At 44.0% G+C, this 23,121-nt stretch overlaps 2 protein-coding genes across 2 annotated transcripts; both read left to right on the forward strand.

Moving 5' to 3' along the window:
* Positions 1–475: 475 nt before the first annotated feature.
* On the forward strand, positions 476–11,040 carry LOC309671056 (alcohol dehydrogenase 1; the record flags this gene model as incomplete). The annotated part of the gene is made up of 9 exons (XM_082482221.1): positions 476–493; positions 3,532–3,633; positions 5,043–5,181; positions 6,078–6,165; positions 6,325–6,544; positions 7,237–7,497; positions 7,995–8,130; positions 9,428–9,566; positions 11,016–11,040. 9 exons carry the CDS (start codon positions 476–478, stop codon positions 11,038–11,040), a joined length of 1,128 nt encoding a protein of 375 aa, XP_082338347.1.
* A 4,824-nt stretch (positions 11,041–15,864) lies between these two features.
* On the forward strand, positions 15,865–22,788 carry LOC309671567 (alcohol dehydrogenase 1; the record flags this gene model as incomplete). The annotated part of the gene is made up of 9 exons (XM_082482828.1): positions 15,865–15,882; positions 16,782–16,883; positions 18,610–18,751; positions 18,864–18,951; positions 19,067–19,286; positions 19,406–19,666; positions 19,978–20,113; positions 21,997–22,135; positions 22,764–22,788. The coding sequence occupies 9 exons, from the start codon at positions 15,865–15,867 to the stop codon at positions 22,786–22,788; spliced, it is 1,131 nt and encodes a 376-aa protein (XP_082338954.1).
* Positions 22,789–23,121: the final 333 nt, after the last annotated feature.

Below are 23,121 nucleotides of genomic sequence, written 5' to 3' on the forward strand. Positions count from 1 at the left end.
CACTGCATCCCTGCTGCTGTGGATTCAAGAGCCACTCTCCCCTTTTCTCTACAGTGACACTGAGAGCAATGGGTTTGGAGGCAGCCTCCCAGGTGGTGGAAAAAAGGGGACAGCTTCCAGCAAGGGCTTTTGCTTTCTTCCCGTGATGTTGAGGGCAACCATAGATGGGATGCAAAAAGGGTGGGAAAGAGCATGAGAAGGAAGAATCAGGAAGACAGAAGCACTGTAAAGAGCAAGGTTTCAGCAGACAGGTTGTTTATTTTTGTTCTAGCACTTTGGCTGATTAAGGGGTGGGACTCCGAGCTGGGAGGCTTGGCTGTAAGGTCAGAGCAGTGCACTTGCAGGAGCACTTCACAAGACCAGCTTGCAGTCTATCAGACGGGACTTGTATCAGCAACCCAACTGCTTTGCAGCTGACTGAATTTTTGGCCCAAGAAATCAGTGGTGGTGACTCGAAACAGACACACCGGTCAACATGAGCACGGCAGGCAAAGTAAGCAAAAGATTATATTAAAAAAGTTTCTTTGCTGCAGCTGAATAATGCATTTTTAAATGCAGTTTCTTTGCACCATAAGTACTGATGGTATAGCACAGATGAGAGTTTAGGAGGAAGCCGGTACAGGAGAGCTGCCTTTACTTGCAGGCCACTATCCTAGGAAATGGTTGTTATACTCTTCAAGGCAATAATTTATTTAATTTTTTAAACACGGAGGCAATATAAGGTAACAGCACCAGAATAAGAATAGCCTCCCTCCAGGGCTAGCAAACTATTTTAATCTCTGATTGGACAGTTTAAAATATGATACAATGTAGTAAGAGTTCAGATCAATGTATTTATCAGCTCTATCAGTTTCCATTCTGAGATTCCACAGTGGTTTAAACTATTTTTAGCTTCTTTTTTTTTAGAAAACAAACTGACATGAATTATAAAGACATACTGTTAATATTCCATTAAATTTCAGGGTGTAATTGTACTGATGTTAGGACAGTCATTAAATATGAATAGGCATATAACAAGTCTGGAGTTTAAGTTAATGAAGACCAAAAGTAAGCATCACATGCAATGCAGTACTGAGCTGGGACTGGAATGAGTATTTACATCTTTGCTAGAAAGTGACAAGAGAGATGTAGGTTAATATCAGTGCTGAAGTCAGTATATGTTTCTTCTTGCACTACCTGAGAGATGTTAACATACACCCAGAGACATGCACGACAGGTTGATGGACAGGAACCCAAAGATGGAAAATGACTGAAGGCATGCACCTTGCTGGAATGTACCGTAAAGAAAATACCAGGATCATTTGCTGTTACTGCCAGCTGTCTTCACTATTCTAAAACCAAACAAAACAAGAGGGGCGGGAGAAGCTCACTCTAACTCTGAGATACCACAAGTGCAAAATTAATTGTAGTTCATTTGTAGGTAAATTCACCAAGCTCAGTCCTCCACCCAGCCTTGGACTGAGCATAGTAGTGTTGTGATAGAACTAAACTGCCTTGTTTTCACTGTGTTTATCTTGGAGTAGTATGTGAGTTACTGTGCAGTTTACGTGACCAAGCAGCATAATCCTTATGCTTTGTAAAAGGGTGTGTTTCTACACTTCCCCTCCCCCTGCTGTGGTAACTTGTAAGGCTGGTAGAACACATGAGCAGAAGAAAAACCCTGTGACTCCAGCTAGTGCTTGCCTTAAGAGATGAAATGGGTGATAGTGTGCTCTTGGTGCATCTGTGGGATTCTGTTATAGTCGGTAAAAGTTCACAGGGACTTAACCATCAGAACAATACATACTTAACCTATCTCTAATTGCAGGAGAGATTCATTCTCAGCAATCCACAGTTCTTAGCTACCTTTGGTCTTAGAAACACTATGAGTGCTTTGCATGCGCAAGTTGTGAAATCATTATTGTGCTATGTGGAATACAGTATAAATAATACATAAACACTTTTTTTTTAAAGTAAGTTTTCTTGAAAATGTGGCCCTTTAAAGTATGATCTTTGGCCTCGCTTGTGAATTTTTTACTAATCACGCCTGCAATTGACACGTGAAACATTAAATATAGTACAAACCTCCCTTGAGTCTGTCTTTTTCCAAGTGTTGTGCTCATTCCCACTTTGGGTCTGGCTGCTGAAAGTGCGCTATTTTATTTCATGTGTTTAGTATTTCCTAGTAATTATTTTCTTTGTTACCAGTCGACTATTGATAATTAGACATAATTTGTATTTCTACTTCAAAAGCTTTGATACTAAAAAAATTGCTTTTTTTTTTTTTTCCCCTGAGATCTTTGCAGCACACTGGTGTTAAGCTGTCTCAATCCCAGGGTCTCAGTCACGCGGGACACTTAAACATGTGCTGAACTTCTTGCATCATGGACTCGATTCACCTCCATTCCCTCTCAAGATAATGCCACCTGAATGCTTGCAGTCAGTAGGACTTAATAGAGTGACTGAGGACTTTTAAGTAGAGTGTCACCTATAAAGGTGTCATGGAATATCATATTCCAGGGCCTGGAGTCATTTAAAGCTTGGGGATGGGCACAGATTGCCAAGGAAGAACAAGAGTGAATACGGGGACAGAGAGGCCCCGCTACCTTTGAATGCACTAGGAGTGAGATTTCAGGGTGGAAACTGGGGCTACCTTCTCTCTGAGAGCATGGGATGAGGAATGGACAATGTTTCTCTCTTTCTGAGTGCATTTTCCTCTCAGCGGCAGATGATCAGAGGAGCCCAGAGCACCAGGACAAAGCCTACGGAGCTCATGGGCAAACTTTAGTCTAACAGGCAAAAAAAAAGCTGTCTTGGGTAGTGGGAGTAACCCCCCCGAGTTAAATATCCCATTTGAGAAGCAAGGTACCTTAGCACAGATAATCTTGCACTAAAGGGACTGTTGCTCCTTCAAGATTACTTCTGCATAGTGCTACACCATTTTACATAGGTGTCCTCTCAGCCACCACCTCATGGCTGAACTGGGTCTGTAACAAAATGTTCATAAGCCTGTATTAAGGCTCTGAATTCCATTTTTAGCAATTTTGTGAGTTCCCAACACAGGCAGTTCTAGGCAATACAGATTTTATCACAACCTGATATATGGCATCATTTAGTGTGCCATCTCCAAGAAGATACGAATACACACCTGCAATCCAGCATCGGAAAAATAATCTGCCAAGGAAGTTAGAAACAAAGAATAATTTGTGTACCTGAATAATGTTTGCTACCGGAGAACTCAAGAACAAAGGAGCAATGAGGATGGATAAGGTATCCAGTTATCCTAGGAGACTATTATAGATGTTGCTGAAAACTTTGTATGACAGAAATGTGAACAAAGTCAGACATGATCTTGGTGGGGGGGAAAATGGGCTTACATTGTGCTTTGGTGTTGGCTTTTTTGTTGCATTTTGTGTTTGTTTGGGTTTTTTTCTATAGTTTTCCCTCTCCTCCCCCAAATATGAGCAGGAGTTTCACATGTAGAAATGGAAGAAACTGTGTGGTGACTTGCAAATTCAAGTGCCATTGCCTTTTTCTTTGCTCTGTTTGCAGGTTATTAAATGCAAAGCAGCAGTAATGTGGGAAGCCAATAAACCATTTTCGATTGAGGAAGTGGAAGTTGCCCCACCAAAAGCGCATGAAGTTCGCATAAAGGTATTAAAAATAAAATTTAAACAAACTGTCATGAATTGCATTCTGTCTTGCTGTTTGTCAGAATTATTTCTATAGACTTTTAGGACCCAGTCGGAAAATGTTACTATTCAGTGAGCTCCTATGGAAGATGCCTCAAATCCTAAATTTGATCATGAGTTTCTTTTTTTAAAAAAAAAAAATCATCAGGGTTGGGATTTTTGTTTACTAAGACACCTGTGCTTCCAATAGACTGAAAAAATTACAGTACGAGGTAAAAATCCATATCTCCTATAGCATGGAGCAAGAACTTATCTTTTGCTTTGAATCTGTGCTAGGAAATAGCTCAGTAGGGCTGGGACCTTCCTTTTTTAACTGGGTATTAAGTATCTGTTACATTTTGGGAACTTTTCAGTGGAATTCAGTAGCTTTTTTCATATTAGAGCAGTTTCAAGCGTTAAACAAGTGAGGAGAACCCTCTCATGGGGTTGACAACTCCATTTGTCAGAATAAAAGTAAAGACATACCTGAATGTTTCAAAAGAAATAGTGCTGTGATACCTGCAGAATAATCCAAAATGTGATATAAAATATTATGTGTAGCCTAAATTTTTGTATATATAACATATAGATATATTAAAAATATGTAAATAATATATAGTAATTATAATTATATAACATTACATCATTGTATAATATATCTTTTATAACATATCTATATGATATATTGTAATAGAATATAATTAATATAAAATACATATAATGTTTATGTTTTTATAAAGAATATAATGTTATAGTTATTTTATATTGTCATTTTTGTAATATTTCTATAATATTATAAACTTTTAATATTTCTATATTTATATATTGATATTAGGAATAATTTATTTTATTCTGTTCTTCATATATAATTGTATTGCTAAAACATTGGTTCTGCCAGCCAGTCAATGAAAGTCCCCATAGAGCTCAGTAGTGCATAGCCAGTGTTCACAAAGGAGCCTTTTTTTGTAGATTAAAGACTAATACAAACCATGAAAATCATGAATATCAAACCCAAAAGCATTTTACCTGCAGGTTTATTGTGTGCATATGTGATTTTACAGGGAAGCAAGTGACTTAGAATCATAAAATAGTTTGGGTTGGAAGGGACCTTTAAAGGTCACCTCGTCCAACCCCCCTGCAATCAGCAGGGACATCTTCAACTAGATCAGGTTGCTCAGAGCCCCATCCAACCTGACCTGGAATGTTTCCAGGGATGGGGCGTCTACCACCTCTTTGGGCAACCTGTGTCAGTGTTTCACCACTCTCACCGTAAAAAATGTCTTCCTTATATCTAGTCTGATTAAGGTATACCTCCAAATACATAGTATAATTTCACTTCTGTATATGACATGACATAAATGCTGAAATGTTCTTGTCTTCTCTCTAAATCAGATTGTGGCCACAGGGATCTGTCGCTCTGATGACCACGTGGTAACTGGTGGACTGGTCATGCCTTTTCCAATAATTCTTGGGCATGAAGCAGCTGGTGTTGTGGAGAGTGTTGGGCAGGGAGTAACTTCCATCAAACCAGGTATGAAACAGCACTGAACACAAACCCTGTCCTGAGTTTCCAAACTCCTGTTTAAATCAAAGATGATTACATGCGTGAGTACTTGTATTGCAGAGGAAAATGTTCCAACTTTGAGTTTTTTCAAGGATAACTTAAAGGACGTGCTGTTTAATCTTTCTGTGTTCCCAATCTTGATTTATTTTCAGATTTTCTATTCAATTTCTTTTGGTTTTGGCAAAAACATCTGCAGCTTGCACAGGGCTTTTCCTGTCATGGGATTAAGAACACAGATTCTTTGCTGTTGGTCACAGGAAATTAGATATTAGCTACTGGTTTTTTAAACAGTTTACACAACTAATCTCTCTCAAGAACAAGGCAAAGCAAAGCACTAGGTGTCATGTCAAAGCACCTTCTTCTCATTCTCCTAACATCTAAATAATCCATTAGCTTCATTAGACCAAGCTTAAGTCTATGTGTTCAGTTACTTCACTTTAAAAGTATCAGGGCACGTGCCCACACTGCTGCAGGCTTTGCTTGTGTGCAGCACCAGTGCAGGTGAGTCACCACTGCTGACTGAGGGCTGGATCACTCTTAGGACACTTATCTGGACCAGCTGCAGAAGGAGTACTTCGGGCATGTCAGCAGCTAACACAGGTTTATAACATAGCTCAGACTCAGTTCTATGAAAGACACCAGAAATTTTGCATATGGAAATTAGTTGTAATAACCTTGCCCTAATTATGTCCTTTACAACAGAGAAACATGATTTATCTTCCAAGAGCAGCAGAAGGAAATAAAACCAGCACTGCACTCATACTGCACATTTGCATAGGGATTAAACACACTTGCTTCATGTTTGTACCTGCATGCTTCTTATTTGCCTTTTTAATCCTCTGTCATTACTGTTTTATTTCTAGGAGACAAGGTTATTCCACTCTTTGTTCCACAGTGTGGGGAGTGCAACAGCTGCTTAAGCACCAAGGGTAATCTGTGCAGTAAAAATGAGTGAGTTTTCCTGGCTTACCTACAACCCTTAGTTGGTTTTAATTTATATTTTATACTTTTAATTTTATTTATATTTTTATTTATATTTTATAAATAAATGTGAACTGATCACATTCAACAGATTTCACTTGCCATTATTTCTGGTCATCTTTCAAACAGCCTTGGTTCAGGTGCTGGATTAATGCCTGATGGCACCACTAGATTCACCTGTAAAGGAAAAGCAATTCACCATTTTATCGGTACAAGTACCTTCACTGAATACACAGTAGTGCATGAATCTGCTGTAGCCAAAATTGATTCTGCTGCTCCTCTGGAAAAAGTTTGTCTAATTGGCTGTGGATTTTCAACTGGTTATGGGGCTGCTGTGCAGACTGCCAAGGTAAGTATTGTGGTGGGTGTTTCTGGTATCTCATGGGGTCTGTTCAGGATTGCGTGGCTTGCAACCAGGTTGTCAGCATGGCAGCCAGGAGGGTGGATCAGGCAGCCAGTTCAGGGTGGAAAGAAGATACTAGTACTTTGCCTACTTCAGTTTCTCTGTAAGCTACTCAGAAGTCTTCAATTCAAAATCCAGTAAAAATACTTATTACCATCTATTAAGTTTTCTCTCATAGCTTTATCACCCCTAGAGAAATGTTATAACAGAACTGATTTGTTTTACTGTAAGTTAAGTCTAGGAATACATGGAAGCTTATAAATGGAACATTCATAATTTGTAGCAATATGTGAATGTGACTTTTACAGCTGGCACTGTCTCCAGTGGAGTGACACTACAGATCTTCACCACTGGAATATAAAGCATCATAAAAAAGTGTGTCTAAACCCGAAGCTGAGACGTGTAATGAAAACCTGGTCTCAAAAATGTATTTTAGGGACAATTTATCTTGGTCACATGTAGTATTATAATAGTATAGTTGGCTACTGCACTAGCAGGTATGCATGTGCAAATTACTTACCAGCAGATAATGTCTGAATTACAAGAAGGGGTTTAAGTGAAAACATATTGATAATACGAAAATGCATTGTACTTTACCTAGACTGTAACAGTATGCCATGTTTATATGGTTATTATAGGTGGAGCCAGGTTCCACCTGTGCCATCTTTGGCCTCGGAGGAGTTGGCCTCTCTGTTGTCATGGGCTGCAAGGCAGCGGGAGCTTCCCGCATCATTGCCGTTGATATCAACAGTGACAAGTTTGCCAAGGCCAAGGAGCTGGGAGCCACAGACTGCGTCAACCCTAAAGATTTCAAGAAGCCTATTCACGAAGTGTTGATCGAAATGACCGGCCGTGGTGTGGACTACTCCTTTGAGGTCATCGGCCGTACCGAAACCATGGTATGCAACCAAAGATGTGGTCAAATGAGGCATTAACTTGTTAGCTCTGTCTTCGCTAACCCACCAAGAACCAAGGGTGAGGAGCTGAGAGCCACTGGCAAAGTGTCAAGCTAACTTCAAACCTCTTAAGTCCAGCTATCTGCCACTGAGATGCAGGGACAGAAGTACACTCAAAAAATTAGTAAAGGGAACTTCAGTGTATTCCCCTGACCTAACCAGGGTGGCTAAATTTCACATAGCCCACTGTCTGCTTTCCAACAGTGGCTTCTCACTAATGTCCAAACAAAATGGGGAAGCAGAACAAAGCTAGGACATACCTAACCCATGACAGCAGATACAGTGGTGCGAGCAGATACAATGGAACTTGTTTCATGTGGTTTCAGTTACAAAAAATGAATTGTGAGCTCAGCCCTGAGAGGAGGAGAAGGAATTCAAACTTTTATGCCCCAGCAGCAAATCTTGCATGACTCTGTGGTGTCCCTCTGTTTCAAATGCAGACTGCAGCCTTGGCCTGTTGCCAATACAACTATGGAGTCAGTGTGATTGTGGGAGTACCCCCTGCAGCACAAAAGATCACTTTTGACCCCATGCTCCTCTTCACTGGTCGCACCTGGAAAGGGTCCGTCTTTGGAGGTAAGGACTTGGAAAGATGATATTTAACTGACTTGGAAAATTTATAAATCCACTAGAACGAAATGGGATATATCAAAATTTATTCCTTAGGCTGTACTATTGGAAGTAATATTGACAGCTGTTTGCTGACAAAGAAGCACAAAGGGAATTAATTATGGGAACTGTTAGTTAATGGAGAGAGGAGGAGAGAAAAAAGAGAGAGGGAGGGAGGGGGGAAGAAGGAGAAGAGAAGAAGAGGCAGAGAAAAAGAAAGGAAGGGATAAAAAGCAAAAAATAGAGAAAAAGAGGGGAAAAAAGGAAAAAATAAGAAAGGGAAAGAGAAAGGTAGAAGAGAAAGAAAGGTGGGGAGGGAGGAGAAGAAAAATAGAGAAGAGGAAAAAATATAAGGAAAAGGAGAAAAAGAAAAGGACAAAGGGAGGAAAAGAGAAAATGAAGAAAAGATGAGGGGGAGGGAAGAGAGGGAGAGGGAGAAAAAGAGCAAGAGCAAAAAAAGAGAATGAGAGGGATAGAAAGATAGAAAGAGGGAAAGAAAAAGAGAGATGGAGAGTCAGGACCCTAAAGGCCATCAGGGGTCAAACCTATCTGATTTACACATAGGTCAGACCCCAGCTCAGCCCCTTGCCAGTCCTTTCCAGTTCTTTCTCCTTTCTAAGCTCTCCCAGCAGAGCCCCGCACCCAGCAAGCCCTGGCTCACTCAACACAAAGCTGAAGGCCACAGAAAACTTATTTCCAACAACAGGTTTTCTCACTGACAACCAGTTCCTCAGATACCTGAATAAAATAGCAGAGACAAATTAGGTTCCTCTGGAAAAGCATCCTACTATCTGAGACAGCTTTATCTAGTACTGTACTGTTTGTAAGAAAAAAGAGACACATCCACCACCTGACCTCCTAGTCAAGGGGGGAGGGGGGGACGGACAGGACAATCAAGTTTCTAGTTACCAACATGGATGTCAGCTCTCTGGATTTTGTGTGAGGTGTGATTTAGTGGACAATGTATCAATGGACAAGTTGAAACAGTATTTAATGTGGGGGAAAGTTTGGATTCTGTAAAGATTCAAATTTTTACTGGCCTCCTACCAGTAAAGCATTTACTGGGCTTGTCACATGTAGAATAGCCGCACTTCATCCCATGTTTCCAGCTGGCACTCTGTGGTACAAAGGTAAAGGCATGCTACAACATTTCATCATGCTATTCTGCTATAGAAAGTTCATCTAAAAATTAAGCTGAATGGAGTTTTATCTATTTTTACAAGCATTTAGTTGTTCATTATCCATTGTCTGTGGACTTTTTCAGGCTGGAAGAGTAAAGATTCAGTCCCTAAACTGGTTACTGACTACCTGAAGAAAAAATTTGTTCTGGATCCATTAATAACCCACACACTTCCTTTCGCTAAAATCAATGAAGGATTTGATCTGCTAAGGACGGGGAAGAGGTAAACATTGTTTAACTGTAAATAAGCTAAATGAGCTGTACCGTAACACAGAGTATGACTTCATGGCAGAGAATGGGGAAGGCAACCCACTATGCCCCTTAATCCCGCCCAGTATATGTCCATGGGTTGCAGCTGCAGTAATAAAGCTAGCAAAGCTTTAGCTTTTGAAATGCAGTGGGCCCTGTCTTTCCTTTCAGAGGAACTTTCAGATTCTAGTTTGAAGAAGGACTCTGGGTGGCAGAGGGAGAAAAGACCACACAAATGAGGAAGTCTCTGCCCACCACCCATTGGAAGAGAGCACACAACCAAAGGAGCCTTGTAATGCCAAGCTGTAGAGTGCCAGGGGTTAGCTACATTGCATTGCAAGAAACATTTTAAGATGAGAAGCAGGAACACAGAGGTAGCCTGTGTTTACTGGAAGAGCAACTCACCATTCCTCTTGTGAGTTAGGGAACAGAGTCCCAGTGCAACTAGTCCTAAAGCCACTGGGTAATTCACCTTGAACTTCAGAACTTTTCAAAAAGGAAAGTACTTGGTGTATATACATTGCAAACTCAGAATTTGGCTCTCGTGCGTTCCTCAAGTATTGAGAGTGTTCAGCTCAGACTCTGTTTTCATAGGGTGCTGAAATCAGAAATACTGCTGCCAGAGACATTTGACAAGATTCACCATGGGAATAATTGAAAATTCTTCTTGGCACAATTGGGAAATACATTTATTTATCTTAGTATATGTGGGGACTACCCTTTTTGAAAATTCTAGCTGTTTATAACGTAGACAGTCTGGAGAATTACATTCATGTTTTCTTTTCATTGCCATTTTCTAGAAGTTATGTTAGGTGTTACTTGCTCTAAATATGAAAAGCGTGTAAAAGAAAAATTCAGGCCTTAAGGTTTGTTCTCCAGTCCTAACTACACAGCACACACTTCCTTTTTTGAATGTCCTTATTTTAGATGTAAATGTTAGTTTTAGATTTTAGTGTAACAAACGGGAAAGTGGTGAGGGCAGAGATGGCATCAGCTTTGCTAAAATACTGACAGTCAACCTGAAGACAGAGGCATGTTGCAGCTGACCATTTTTACTAAGTGAGCCACAGTGTTTCAGCCCAGAACAAGCTGTACCACTCAGGCTACCCTTAGAGCCATTTGTAACTGGAAAGATGTGTGTAAGCCTCCTCTAAGGACTTCCCAGGCTGTATTTGGTGATTAATTGCCAGGAGCCCTGGGCTTTGTGAGCGAAGGCTTCACAGTCTTGCATGAATTTTGTTCTCTGCATCTGCAGCGATGTTTGCACATCTGCTCTGTCATTTTGCTGCAAGCCAGGGCAGGGTGGGGGAGAGAGTGCCCTGGTTCCAGCAGTAGCCTAGATTTTCAGAGAAAACAGCGGTGTTTTGCTGACATTAGCCCTGGAACTTTTCTACTGTCACTAACTTGTCATTTTATATTGCAGCATTCGCAGCGTCCTGGTGTTTTAGGATTCCCAATTGTTAAGCAGCAGATGGCTCAGCACCAGTACAAATTTCATTATCCTCCAATACAAATGATATGAAATAAAACCACTATCACTATCACCCTTGAATAAAAAGATCAAGCTCAAACCCCAGACTTCAAGCACAGCATTTACAAATGAAATAATCTTTTTCCTCCTACCTTTTCCTCCCGATTCTTGCTTTAAATCCCCTGTATTGTGCTGCAATTTTCTTTTAATAACCAGTTATGAATTATAGGACTTGCTGCTGTCACAGGTGTTATGAAATATTTGGATTTTTTTAAAATGGCTTTTAATATGCAATCTTTTAATAAAAGACAAATTAATGAAACTGTTTCTTTGGGCCTTCATAATACTGCAATCTTAACAGATTTGTGCATGCAGCTCAGCGCAGTAAAACTCTAGGTCAGAACTATGTATCCATCCCGAATGATTGTAGCATTCCATTACCTGATAGGCAACAAAATTACTCCTTATTCCATTACCTGACAGGCAAGGAAATTACTGCAGAGATTAAAATTTATGGTGACCATGTGTTTGAATTAGTAATCTCACTAAATGATATTTGAGTAAAACATAGACTTAGGTACTGGAGAATGTCTCACCACTGGGTAGTTTAATGATTAACACTTCCAAGCATTTTACGTAAAACTGCTGTGGTGGTGCTCTGTGTTGTGGTTTGTTTGGTTTTTTTTTTTAACTTTTTACCTCTTTCTTGGGGATGTTTTAGTTGTTTTATCAGAATGGTTTTAGATCTTTGGCCAGTTTATACAAGTGCATCTGATGCTTGGGAAACAATGTAAAGAAATATGAATGTACATCAAGTATTGGGATTTTTTGTTTCCATTAAATAAAGGGGAGGTTTCATAACCTTTAATTGTGAATACAGAGTAGATGGGAATAAACAAGTGACTGGTAACAGTTTGCAAGAAATCAGACATGAAGCGTTTACTGCTTTCTGCATTTGTAACATGGAAACAGAAACAGAGGCTATTTCTGTCTCGGCAAACGTGGTCATGTTGACTTATCTTTTGAAAGTACTAATCAGACTTTGCAGGCACTCGTGTACAGTGGGTGGAAGAACCTCTAAAGTAAGGGGACTGTGGGCTAATGATGACTGACTTGTTTGTGTCAGCAGAAAGAGTCCTTGAGCAGCCCAGCTAGGTTAATGATTTGAGGCTAAGTTTACCAAGAGATTAGAATTTAACAGAAGAGGATCCTTAAACACGTGTGTGCATAATGAAGTCAGTTTACACGTCAATTAAGACCCAAACTTCAGTCATTTGTTTGTGTACCTGTGCAGTCAGGGCTGAAGATTTTTTATTGACCACAAAATAATTCTTTTCAGGTGCAGGCCAGTTGAAGAGTTCTGTTCTCTTTCAAAGCAGGTTGTGTGAGAACAAACAGCGTGAACTGGATCACTATTCAAAATAGGAGAGGGATTTAATTCTACTTAATTGATCTCATTGGTAGTAACATGGATTCAGCAGAAACAAGAGCATAATAATATCTCAATTCTCAGAGTATTCCAACAAAATGTTTTCTATGGAGGCCAAGCTAGTTTATTGTACCAGCTAAGGTACATTTAACTCATGACTTAAACAGAAGCCAAAGAAGGCCTGTTTAAATCTAGCTTGTGAGGACAGAAAGGTGTACAGAGATGTAAAGTATCCTCCATACGCCAAATACATGTATTTTTCCAAGGCTTTCCCTATTGCATGGAGGCTAGAGAATATTACAGCAGTCTTAAAAGTAAAAGAAAAAAAGAGTAGAGCTAGGGAATAAAGTACAATGAAACTTCTCACTTTTGTCCTCTTCAGGATCATGCAAAGCCTACTTCTGTTGTAATCTGCCAAGCATAGTAAACAGTAAGTTGTTAGTACCTTTATTAGGACAGTTTCTGGGGTCCAAAACAATAAACCCATGAAATAATTTTCTTAGGGACATTTTATAAGGCAGCAATCTAGTTCAGTCTTCACATGGAGGAAGGAAGTGGCTTCTGACTGGGGAATGACAAACAGTTCATACTGTCCTAGAGTATTTCTCCATGCAGATCCCCATCCACATTCAGCTGAAGATTAATTTGTTTGTGTGACTGCAGCTCTGAACAGTACATTTCTGACAGAACTTCCCAATGGCTCTCTGATTCTGAGGTACTCCAGGTGGGTTCAGGTCCACATGCAGAGGCTCTGTCTGAGCCTCCATTTATAGAATCAGAGAATCACAAAATTACAGGGATTGGAAGGGACCTCTGGAGATCATCTACTCCAACCCCCCTGCCACAGCAGGTTCACCTACAGCAGGTTGCCCAGGATGGCATCCGGGTGGGTTTTGAATGTCCCCAGAGTTGAAGACTCCACCACCTCTCTGGGCAGGCTGTTCCAGTGCTCTGCCCCCCTCAAAGTAAAGAAGTTCCTCCTCATGTTTACATGGAACTTCTATGTTTAAGTTTGTGCCTGTTACCTCTTGTCCTATGACTGGACACCACTGAAAAAAAGACTGTTCTTATCCTCCTGGCACCCTCCCTTTAAGTATTTATAAGCATCGATAATATTCCCTCTCAGTCTTCTCTTCTCCAGACTAAAAAGACCCAAGTCCCTCAGCCTTTCCTCATAAGAAAGATGCTCCAGTCCCCTAATCCTCTTTGTAGCCCTTTGCTGTACCCTCTCCAGCAGTTCCCTGTCCTTCTTAGGAGCTTTCCTGTGAACAAGCAGGGTCCACACTCCTCATTGGAGAACAATCTGTCCTTTAGAACATAATGACACTATGAAAAATCCACTAAAGCCATGAAAAATCCAGTAACTGCCCAAGAGACAAACTCTTTGACAAAGCATAATGGTGTTTCCTCAGACCTTAAAGTATGCCAGTGTTTATTGAACATCACTTGGATTTGCATGCAGCTGAGGACTACTGTGTTTCTAAACTGCCATCATATTCTACTCACCCAGCAAGACCCCCAGGAAAGAGCACAAGAAAGTTATGTAGCTCCAGCAGTGTGTGCTCCAGTGGTGGAGACACAAGCATGTAAAATCAGAACTGCGTAGTGTGTAAGATCACCCTCCTTGACAGTGCATCACAGACAAATGATTATTCCCACGCAGTGTAATCCCCTCCATTGCTTCAAGGTTATCAGACAGAGAGCATGGATCCCAGTAATAAAAAGCACTGTGCTACAGAGATAACTGGGAGATGACAGACCAATGTTTTCTTCAAGGGCTGTCATAAATTTGGCTGTCAAGGAAAACTCAAATAAATTTTTCTGTTGCCAAGATACATAAACCTTACAACAAGATATGATACCCTTTTTTTTTTTTTAATGCAACAGGCAGACCAGGCTGAGTATTGAAAACCTTAAAAACTTCATTCTAAAAATCCTTATTCCTGGGAAGTTATACATCACCAGCTCTCACAGTCTGATGAAAGCTACCAAAGGTGGGAAAAGAAAAGTATGAAAAAATAGAAGTTACCTGGAAAAAACTGCTAAATGTCCCTTGCACACCTGAAATACAGATCAAAATAAGCACATTGCCACTCTAGTACCAGGTGCTCAGCTCCATCACAGGAGCACAGCAGCACCTGGCCATCATCTCCTAGAGGTTGGGTTTGATCAGCAGGGCTGGGGAACAGGCTGCCCAGCACCACTTCCACACAGCCAGAGCCACTATCACACCACAGGGACACCATGCCTCAGGCAAGAACTCAGACAGCTTGCTGGGGCATGGTAGGGCTGCCGGTCCACATTGGTGAAGCTGGAGATGGGCCCAGGGGACTGGAGACCTTGGGGTTTGGCCTGCAAACATCAAGTGCTGCTGCTGACTTGGCCCTCACCCTATGAAACAGGGATGGGACACGTGGTTGCAAGTGCCAACACAAACCGCTCCAGGCAGTCCCCCGAACACATAAACCTAGGGCTCACACCTCCCCAAGTACAGAAACAATTCCCAAATCAGAGGGTCACACGTGGAGTGCTCATCTTAGCCTGGTCCTCCAACAAGGTCCTGCTCGTCCAATCTCCTATAAATCACCTTGCCCGATGTCACAGCAGAAACAGCTCTGTGGGAGCCAGGAGAGTCCAAGGGAGTGAAACCTTCCAAACCTGGTTGCACACGAGTGAAACAAATGTGTCCTTGGAAAAAAACCCTTCCTGACACATTCCCCCTTACTACCCAGGTGAAAATAGCTGCTCCACAGACAGTGGAGCTTCACTGCAACGGGGCATGCCTGTTTGTCTACCACACCATATATTCACTGTCTTTTTTTTCCATTTTTAAAATATTTTAATCCTTTTGCAAATCACATTTCGCGTGAACCGCTGCCAGGTCAAATGCTACCCCCTGGCAACAAGGGGACCCTGAGGAAGCCCAAGCACTGCCACGAATCTCCTCCTCCCTCCACACCTACCAGAACCAACCAGAGGAGAAAATCTCGATGAGCTGTCTGTGCTTTTCAGGCAGGGAGGGCAGGGCATGGCCTGAAGGCAGAGCCACCAATAAAAGCCTCCCCGAAGGACTTCTTCCCACTCCCCACTGAGCGTGACTGCCGCCCATTGGCAACTCCCTGCTGTGATCCAGCTCCTCTGCTCAACAATCGCTGAGCTCCTCAGAGTCCGGCATCAGACACAGATTAATCACCTCTCCCCGCTCTCCGGCAACGGTCCCGTGCCAGGACTCCCTCCCTTCAGCTGCTGTGGCTGCTGCCCAGGAGCTCCGGCTCCACGGCTGTGACATTTCGCAACACAGGGCTTCGGCCAGACGGGCGACAGCTTCCCTCCGGCCTGCTGCAGCGACAGACACGACTCTGCTAAGACCACATGGCCACTTCTGGAAAAGTAAGGACAATTCAGTTCCCATCCTCCTTTCCAAGGTGCCCGGCTCTTGGGGAAATATTCTCCCAATGGCTCAGCCTGCTGCGTGCCCTCTTCCCTCTAACCTTACTCCCCCAGCTCACCCAAACCCCTTTGAATTACATGAGCTTCTGCTCTCAGACAGCTGCGTATGTGGGTACCTGTGTCAGGTAGCGCATTCCTCTCCTGTTCTGCCCAGCAGCTCAGGAATGAAAACACTGAATTGTACCGCTCTGAAAACACCCTCCTGCTCTGCCCCACTCTTTGCTCCCGCTTTGGCAGGGAAACAGCTCTTTAGAGAGAGATGCAGCCTTGCAGCCACTCATCTCCTGCATTCAATCTTTTCCCTGGCAAAACCCCTCTCAAGCGGCAAGCTGAATTTTGCTGACATCAAACAAGCTCTGGGGTGGTTGGCTCGGGGTTTGGGAGATCCCCCCCACAGATCATCCCTTTGGCAAGAGAAAAAATTATCCCATTGCCAGCCGGATGGGGACCGTTCCTTAACCCCTCCTAGGAACTTTCAGCACAGTGTCTTGCAAGACCAACAGCAAAGCTCTTAGAGGCATTTGAATATGTAGTGCCCACACTCCCCATCAGAGCACAATTTGTCCATTAACATATTACAACATTAGGAAAAATCCACAAAAGCCATTAAAAGCCCAATAATTTCCTAGGGATAGATCTCATACTCTTTGCGTGACGAAGCACAAATGGCGTTCTGACTGAAATAGGCCAGTGTTTACTGCATATCACTTGGTTTTGCATGCAGCTGAGCACTACCGAGTTTCTGCAGCCGTGTTTTAAATGACTGTAAGACAACAGTCCCCAATCATGTTGCAAAGGCAAAGATTCCCACACAGCGTAATCCCTTCTGTTGATTCCAGGTTATCAGATGCAGAGCTGCTGTTGCCTGGGCCGTGGGCAAGCCACTCTCTGTTGAGGAGGTGGAGGTAGCACCTCCAAAGGCACGTGAAGTCCGTGTCAAGGTAAAACCACGTTTCACTATTTTATTCTGCCTTGTGGGATTTGCTTTTCTTAGGGCTATATCAATATACCTGTCAGGGATCTGTGTCCACTAATAGTCTTTAATTGTCCAGAGCAGCCTTAGCTGTAACCCCCACTCATGCACTGTCTGCCAGTGGCTCACTTCCAGATTAATCCTTGCCTAAGATGTGGTGTAGGAATGCCTTTCTCCAGCCATATCTGCTGGACAGATCCCTGCGATTCACACTGTGGTCTTGTCTCCAATCTCACCTCCAGCTCTGTCTCCCATCACTCTGCCTGGACCTCCTGCATGGGCTCTGCTCCTGGTTTATCACTGGCCTGGCCTGGCCTGGGGCTGTCAACGAACCCTGTTACCAGTACTCAGCTCTGCCCCCTGTGTTAAGGTGCTGTGGGACAGAGTCCTGATCCCTGAGGGCGCTGCCTGCCATGTGGTGGCCCTTGGATCCTGCCTCTTCCTGCCATGGGCAGCAGCCCTGCTGTGACTGCGCCCTCACAATACTGTTTTCCATGCCTTTCTTGGAAGTGATTGGGGAGGCAGGGGACGGAGCTGAGGAAGTGTTATGTGATTAAAACAAAACAAAACAAAACAAAAAATTCATTTTAAATTGTTCACAGTTGATGCTACCTGACAACCACCGAATAGTGAAGAAAAACGTCCCAAGCAGTCCAGTTCCCGATCCCCTCCTGAGCAGGCTCCCGTGTGGCATAACTCAGACACTCAGGAGCACTGGATGGTAAAATGCAGCAGCCCCCAGCTAACTGAACCCAAACTGGGGAGATCCATTTTCCCCTTCAGCTTCAATGACAACTGCAAAGCACTCATGCTGTCCACCTTTGGGACTGTAGGTTTTTTAGGGAGAAGACTAATACTCTCATTAAGTTCAAACTGCTTTAGAACATGCAAATAGATAAACGTCTGCTCCACAGCAGAAAATGCCTATTGGTAACAATATCTCAGGACCAGTGAAGGTATTTTTTGTCCTCTTTCTCTCGCCAGCTGACCATATGAAGAAAGGCCTCCAGATAAACGTTCACAGCTTATGACGCCTCTTGATCTTACACATAGCATAGCCGCAGATTTCACTGCGCCATCAAAGTTAAGGCAGTGGTATGTTCTAAAGAACCTCATCCTTCAGCACTGACACTAGATCCTGGACAGCAAGAAAATAAGATCATATTTAACACTCAAAATTTTGGATTTCTGTCAGAAAAAAATGGTCTCTCAGTTGAGAGACCATGTAATGGTCTCTCATGTAATGCCCTTGAACTACACATCTCATGTAATGCCCTTGAACTACACATCCCAAACACCTCCCATGACTCTTAGTAGTGACCCTGTTCAGTCCATCGGAAAAGGACAATCTTCACTGGATTAACAAACTCTGTGGCACACCTGCGCACAGTACAACTTTGCTCTCCCTACTAAGTTATGCCAGGCTGTTTCCAACATGATGACCTGGGATTCTCCATTCCCAGAACTTTGAAAGCCAGACACACTCCACAAACTAATCCCCAGCACAGTGCAGAGGAAAGCCACATGGAACATTCAGTGTGAACAGGAGGAGAAAACCCAGCCTGGGCACAGTGCACTAGCATGGGGTGGCAGCACCAATTACAGTGGGAATTATAACACCCGTGTGAAAATTATTTCCACAAACTGAGGCCAAATGATTTCTAAAGCTCATCTGCTCTTTCCCCTCCAAACAGATTGTGGCCACAGGCATCTGTCACACAGATGAACACCTTTTGGAAGGTTGCTTTCCCAATGCAGATTTCCCAGTTATTCCAGGCCACGAAGGAGCTGGGATTGTGGAAAGCGTTGGAGAAGGAGTAACCTCTGTGAAACCAGGTAACAGACACACACAAAAACACACACTCAACGTTCAGCTCTCCAACAGGCAGCACCTTCAGGGTTTGCCCAGAGAGAGGCACCACCTAACATGGGATGTGTCTTATTCCAGGTGACAAAGTCATCCCCCTTTGCCTTCCACAGTGCGGAGAATGCAGCTTCTGCCTGAATCCTGAATCCAACTACTGCCTGAAGTGCCAGTGAGTTTGCTTCTCCTTCCCCTACTCCTAAATGGGGTTGGCTGTCTGTCAACAAGTCTGACAACCCCACAGGTCCTTTACTTGATGAACAACAAATGCATGCGCCTCCCAACAGTGTCTCTGAACCACAAAACCTGCTGCCTGACAAGACCAGCCGCTTCACTTGCAAAGGGAAGCAGATCCACCACTTCCTGTGGGTCAGCACCTTTGCAGAATACACCGTGATCCCGGAGTTTGCCGTTGCCAAGATAGATGCTGCTGCACCCCTGGACAAAGTCTGCTTGCTTGGCTGCGGGTTTCCCACAGGCTATGGGGCTGCCATCAACACCGCCAAGGTTGGTATTCAGGCGTGGAGAGCACAAGCATCCCACAGCCGCCCTCACAGCCTCACCAACCCTGTGCAACAGAATCCTCCTCTTCCTGCTGGACACTCACAGGGCTCCACATTGTGCAGGTAAAACCAGGTTCCACCTGTGCCGTCTTTGGCATCGGAGGAGTTGGCCTCTCTGTTGTCATGGGCTGCAAGGCGGCTGGAGCTTCCCGCATCATTGCCGTTGATATCAACAAGGACAAGTTTGCCAAGGCCAAGGAGCTGGGAGCCACCGACTGCATCAGTCCTCATGACTTCAAGAAGCCCATCCAGGAGGTCCTCACTGAGATGACCGGCCATGGTGTGGACTACTCCTTTGAGGTCATCGGGCATGCCGATACCATGGTAGGTGGCATTTCAGAACGTGTCCTCCCTTCCAGCTCATTCACAGGCTCCCGTCAGGGCAAAATTCACCCCAGTGTAGTTCCTTGACTGCTGCCTGCACCGCTGGACACTTCTTTGCCCAGAAAGGCAGTCTACTGGCTTTGGGAGAAAATGACGTACAAGTCTTCAAACAGGCACTGAGCTCTCCATCTTGGCTGCACCAGGGAGTATGTGTTTTCAGATTAACGGGGAGAGGCAAATGACTGCACAGAAAGAACGCTTTTTGGACAAACACATCAGCATGTTCTCTAATTCCCCTGCCTTCCTGTCAGACTGCTGCCCTGGCCTCCTGCAACATGAACACTGGCGTCTGCGTGATGGTTGGGGTACCAGCTTCTGGTTCCATGATTTCCCTTGATCCTATGCTTCTGCTGTCTGGGCGTACATGGAAGGGCACTCTGCTCGGAGGTATGAAACTCAAGAAAATATTTTAGGCATTTCAGCCTTTTCCTTACACGGTAGTTTCCAAATCATAGAACCACAGAATGGTCTGGGTTGCAAGGGACCTTTGAAGATCATCTAGTCAAACCCTTCTGCTCTGTGCAGGGACATCTTTCACTGGAACAGCTTGCTCAAAGCCTCGTCCAACCTGACCTTGAACACGTCCAATGATGGCACATCCACAGTTTCTCTGGGCAATCCGCTCCTTTGTCTCACTACCCTCATCATAAAAAATTTACTTCTGGTGTCCAGTCCAAAGTGTCCAAAGCATTGCCCCTTGTCCTGTCGCTACAGGCCTTTCTAAAAAGTCTCTCTCCATCTTTCTTGTAAGCCCGTTTTAAGCATCAAAAGGCTGCAATAAGGTCTCCCTGGAGACTTCTCTTCTCCAGGCTGAACATTCCCAACTCTCATCCTTTCTTCATTGGAGACGTGTTGTCCCCTTGGCCATTTTCGTGGCCGTCCTCTGCATCCACTTTAAGAGGTTCATGTCTTTCTTGTACTGGGGGCCGCAGAGCTGGACACAATACTCCAAAAGTGGTGTCTCACAAGAGTGGAGTAGAAGGGGAGAATCACCTCCCTCGAGCTGCTGGCCACTCTTCTGTTTATGCAGCCCAGGATACAGTTGGCTTTCCAATACCTTCTTGTTGCACCTTGCTCTCTCCTTCCATTACAAGACTCTTCTCCCCCTCCCACCCTCTTGCTTTTTCTCACACCGCCCCACCTTCCCCCGCCCTGCTGTGACACACTGTTATGGTTTGAAGAGCTCACAACAATTTATTGTCATTTAGACAATTACTTTATCACCCGATGACCCCTCCCCTCCAGGAATGGGAATGGGGAAAACACAAGGAAACCCAAGGGTTGAAATGTAAACAGATTTAATAGGATAAGACAAAATAATTAACATTAATAATACTAAAGAACCAATATTGATCCTGATACCAATATAAAATATACAGGGATTATACTCAGCCAATTCCATCAGTAGGAAGCTGTGCGCTCCCAGCAGTGGACAGCAAATGTCAGACACTGTGAGCGCTACGGCTTCGGGAGGAAGGGAAGGCCTCAGGGGTCTGGTGCCAGGGCAACAAGTTCTCAGGATCACAGCCAACACAGAAGACAAGAAACTCCTCAGCAAACTTTCTAATTTAAATTGAATGTGAGTTCATGGTATGAAACAATTCTGTTGGCCAGCTAGGGTCAAGTGCCCGGGTCTCGCTCCTCCTCACCCCTGCACCTGGCCAGCTCAAAAATACTGAGTCCTTGAAACCCACATACCATAGCTTGTTATAAAGTACATATTTTCAACAACGTCAGACACTAAAGTATTCTGAATATGCAGTTTTCCCTAGCATTAGAAGAGAACTTACTGAAAAGTAAAATGACTGAAAGAGAAATTAATCCTGTGTTGTTCAAACCAGGACACACACACACATACCCACTAACTGGCCCTTCAGGGGTGGCCACTCTCACACACACTCATCTTAACCCCCAGCAACTGATCTCAGCTTCCATTTCACTGCAATGTAAGTGCTTCTGCCTTATGTCAGAGGAGGGGCTGGTGCAACTCAAGGAACTTCTCACTCCCTCCAGCTATAATCCTGCCTCAAAGAGGCACCCTCTCACAATTTTAGCCTCCTCTCTGCAATTTTGATGCATTCCAAGAAGTAGGTACCACACTCTACAAGGACACAGCCTCAAGCATGTTTTACAGCTCAGCACAGCCTGGTAGGGTTGGCTCTAGGAGACAGAGAGAAGAGAGCTGCTACACTGTTGGCACCAGCAAGCTTCACCTTACCAAAACTGCATTTCTCTGACTATTCACTACAGGTACTTTCTCCCGTTTCTAGGTTGGAAGACGAGAGATTGTATCCCCAAATTAGTTTCCAGCTATTTGGAGAAGAAATTCAACTCAGACGTGCTGATCACGCACACGCTGCCCATTGCCAAAGTGAACGAGGGATTTGAGTTGTTACGTGCAGGAAAAAGGTGAGACCCTGACTAGCAGGAGCGAGGTACAGCATACGCCACCTCCACCTAAAATTCAAACACTCCAAACACGCTGGCTGGCAGAGCATGCAACACTGCCTTCTCAAAAAGCATCCAAGCCTTTGGAGAAAACAGGGACCGGGGACATATGTTGGGAGGATCTGCCATAACCCGGAGGGAAGAGCCTACGCTCAGCACAGGGAACCCTCCTGCTCATGGTTCAGCTCAGCAGAGATCCGGTGGCCTCGGTGCTGCACTGCAGCCAGCACAAACCCTCAGATACCACATCTCAGGGCACTGTTTGAGAGCACAGGACAGGCACAGGAGAGCAAGGAGTAAGGGGCATCCTTGGCAACAACAGCATAAAAGCCAAAGGAAGGAACAACATGTCTTACAGCGCAGCACAAGAGCTTTGGGGAAGGACAAGGTGCCTTAGCTCCTGAGGTGTTCCCTTCAGCAGGGTTTTGAAGGCTGCCCCGTTGCTGCATGGCTCCTGCAGCTGGCTTAGCAAGAGGCTGGATGAGAAAGAAGGTGTCCGGTCCTCAGGCACACCTGCCTGCCTCACTGCCTTCTGCTGAACACCTCAGCCGCAGCACCTCTAACTCCTCCCTTCCCTTCCACTTTTCAGTATTCGCAGCGTCCTGCTCTTTTGAAGGACACAGCCAGGGGAGGCTGAGCGGAGGAACCAGCGCAGCAGACACTCTCCTGGCGCAGGCCCTTCTTGACCAGCACCTCCCTTTGTGGGGTGCAAGGAGATGAGAATGAAGAATTTGATGATGCTGGTGCCACTGACAGAGCTGGCACGCCTGGCTGAGATCCAAAAGAACACCTCTTCCAAGAAATGCTTTTATCAATAAAGAGTTTCGGCCAAACTCATCCCATGCAGCGCTCTCAATCAACAGAAGTCCCACAGTGCAGGAGGAGCTCTTCCTCCTACCACAGTCCTTTCCATCACACCCCTTGTCTCAGCAGCGAGCAAGTGCCTT

The sequence above is a fragment of the Vanellus vanellus genome (assembly GCF_965231255.1).
Source record: "Vanellus vanellus genome assembly, chromosome: 4".
In the NCBI taxonomy this organism is placed as follows: domain Eukaryota; kingdom Metazoa; phylum Chordata; class Aves; order Charadriiformes; family Charadriidae; genus Vanellus; species Vanellus vanellus.